Source organism: Pteropus vampyrus, unplaced genomic scaffold (assembly GCF_000151845.1).
Source record: "Pteropus vampyrus isolate Shadow unplaced genomic scaffold, Pvam_2.0 Scaffold271, whole genome shotgun sequence".
In the NCBI taxonomy this organism is placed as follows: domain Eukaryota; kingdom Metazoa; phylum Chordata; class Mammalia; order Chiroptera; family Pteropodidae; genus Pteropus; species Pteropus vampyrus.
The window spans coordinates 2039084-2041234 of NW_011889052.1; the positions used below are offsets into that span (position 1 = coordinate 2039084).

Sequence of the window (2151 nt, forward strand, 5' to 3'; positions counted from 1 at the left end):
CTCTCTGGGGTCTTCAGCCTCTAGGAGGCAGAAACAAAGCTGAGAGATGGAGAGGTCCCCAGGCCCACTTTCCAGCCTGTCCACAGTCATCTGTCCCTGTGACCGGCCTTTACCGTGCCCCTGTTGGAGATCAGGCTTGGTGGGCTTGACAGCTGCGGGTCTCAGGGCCTGTGGTAGGTTGGGGAGATGGGCAGAGCAGCGGAGGCACGTGAGGGGTGGGAGCACTGCGGTGGGCGAGTTTGGGCAGGGCTTCCCGTGAGACTCCGGGGGTGGACGTGGCCCCCTTCTGTGAGCAGAGCTCTGCCTTGACAAGTGCCAGCTTCGACGTGCTCCGGTCCGCCGTCTTCTTTTACATCAAGAGCCCGCTGCGTGTGGAGGAGGCTGGCCTGCAGGAGCTCATCCCCACCACCTGGTGGCCGCACTCGGGCAGGGAGGTGGGTGGACCCGGAGGGGTGGCCGGGTCAGCGAGGGCCCGCCCAGGGTATCTGAGCCCCCACACAGCAGAGAGGCCCCTTCCTCAGCCCCGGCCCTGCGCTGGGGGTGGCAGGCGGGGTCAGTCCTGGATGAGCCCCGCTGCCTTTCCTCCCTGCCCCTGCCCAGGGCAAAGACAGTAAGGAGGCGAAGGACGAGACTGCGGAGCAGCGGCAGCGGCGGCGTGCCTACGAGCGGGGCTGCCAAAGGCTGAAGAAGCGCATCGAAGGTCAGGTGCTGGGGACCGGAGGGTGTGTGCACGTGTGTCCTTGGGGGCGCTAGGTAGTGACCATGCCCAGGCTGGGCTCGGGGATCCGTGGCGGTGGAGCCCCATCCAAACCTGGTCCCCTGCCCTGTCCCTGGGAGCCTTGAGGGCAAGGCCCTGCTGAGGGCTCAGTGTGGTGTTTCCCACCCCACCCCCAGTGGTGGAAGAGCTGCAGGTCCAGATCCTGAAGCTGCTGCTGAACAATAAAGATGACAATGGGGTGAGTGGCTCCCAGACCCTGTGCGGGTCCTCGGTAGGGCGCAGGGCTGGCTGGCTCAGGTCCCCGCAGCAGGGTTCAGGCTCAGGCACGGGCCCGAGCTAGTCCAGTCTGGGCCAGCATCCAGCACATCACGGCTCCATTTCTCCTTCCCCTGAAGGGTGAAGCTTCTAGGTACATCTTCCTGACCAAGTTCCGAAAGTTTCTGCAGGAGAATGCCAGCGGCCGAGGGGTAGGTGTCCACGAGGCCAGCCTGCCATGGGCCCCGGGCTGCGTTGCAGGGTCTACACGTCGGGCTTCTGGCGCCTCTCAGCCTGCCTCATCCCTGCCCAGCCCTGCTCCTCTGCTGCCCTGCTTTCCTTCCCAGCCCAGGGTCCTGGGGCGGGGCCTTGGATGAGATGCATGCCTTACGCCCTGTGCCCACAGAACATGCCCATGCTCTGCCCCCCTGAGTACATGGTCTGCTTCTTGCACCGGCTGATCTCTGCCCTGCGCTGCTGCTGGGATGAGTACAAGGGTGCGAACCCCCACGCCTCCTTCAGTGAGGGTGAGTGAGGCCAGGGCATGGGCGGGACCAGGCACAGGGCAGGCTCTAGCATTGATGTGGGGTGCTAGGCTGAGGGTGAGGGTGGGGGTAGCTGTCCGAGGCCTCCTGCCTGGTTGAGTCCTACCCCACCGACGGGCAGCGTCTCCCTGGGGGCAGCAGGAGCCGTGCGCTCTGGGACTGCCGAGCCCATGTTTGCACTGTCCCAGCCCGTCTTGCCCTCTGTGCAGTCCTTTGTAGGGGACACTGTGGGTGGGATCTGAGGCGCTGAGGCCCTATATTTGTGTGGGACAGAGTCTTCTAGGGTCAGGTGGAGCCTTATGTGCCCTGGATGGGGAAACACTCCACAGGACTGAGCTGGGACCCTCTCATTGTCCCCTGAGTGACTCACAGCCAAGAAGGGTCCCTCCACCCCTAGTTGTGCAGTTCCTGGAGCTGATCTGAAATTATGGAGGTGGGGGATGATAGGAGAGGCCCCACCGTATGCCCGGGTGGGTAGGTGGCCAAGGCCAGGGGTCCCCTCTGTGCTAGGTCAGAGTAGAGGGGTGGCCTCTGGGAAGGTCTTCCTACTGAGCTCTGACTGCTGGTCTGACCTCCCAACGCCCCCTAGAGGCCTACATCCCACCCCAGATCTTCTATAATGGCAAGGTGGAC

The 2151-nt window shown here is 64.1% G+C and overlaps 1 protein-coding gene across 1 annotated transcript in view; it reads left to right on the forward strand.

The window, feature by feature from the left end:
- The window catches only part of RNF123 (ring finger protein 123), a 27258-nt gene that overhangs the window by 8761 nt on the left and 16346 nt on the right, over positions 1 to 2151 (forward strand). The window contains exons 11-16 of the mRNA XM_023520566.1: positions 214 to 434; positions 601 to 700; positions 895 to 956; positions 1114 to 1185; positions 1380 to 1500; positions 2108 to 2151. The exon at positions 2108 to 2151 is cut by the window's right edge and continues 16 nt beyond it. Coding sequence (XP_023376334.1) covers positions 214 to 434; positions 601 to 700; positions 895 to 956; positions 1114 to 1185; positions 1380 to 1500; positions 2108 to 2151 — 620 coding nt within the window. The remainder of the gene's footprint in view (positions 1 to 213; positions 435 to 600; positions 701 to 894; positions 957 to 1113; positions 1186 to 1379; positions 1501 to 2107) is intronic.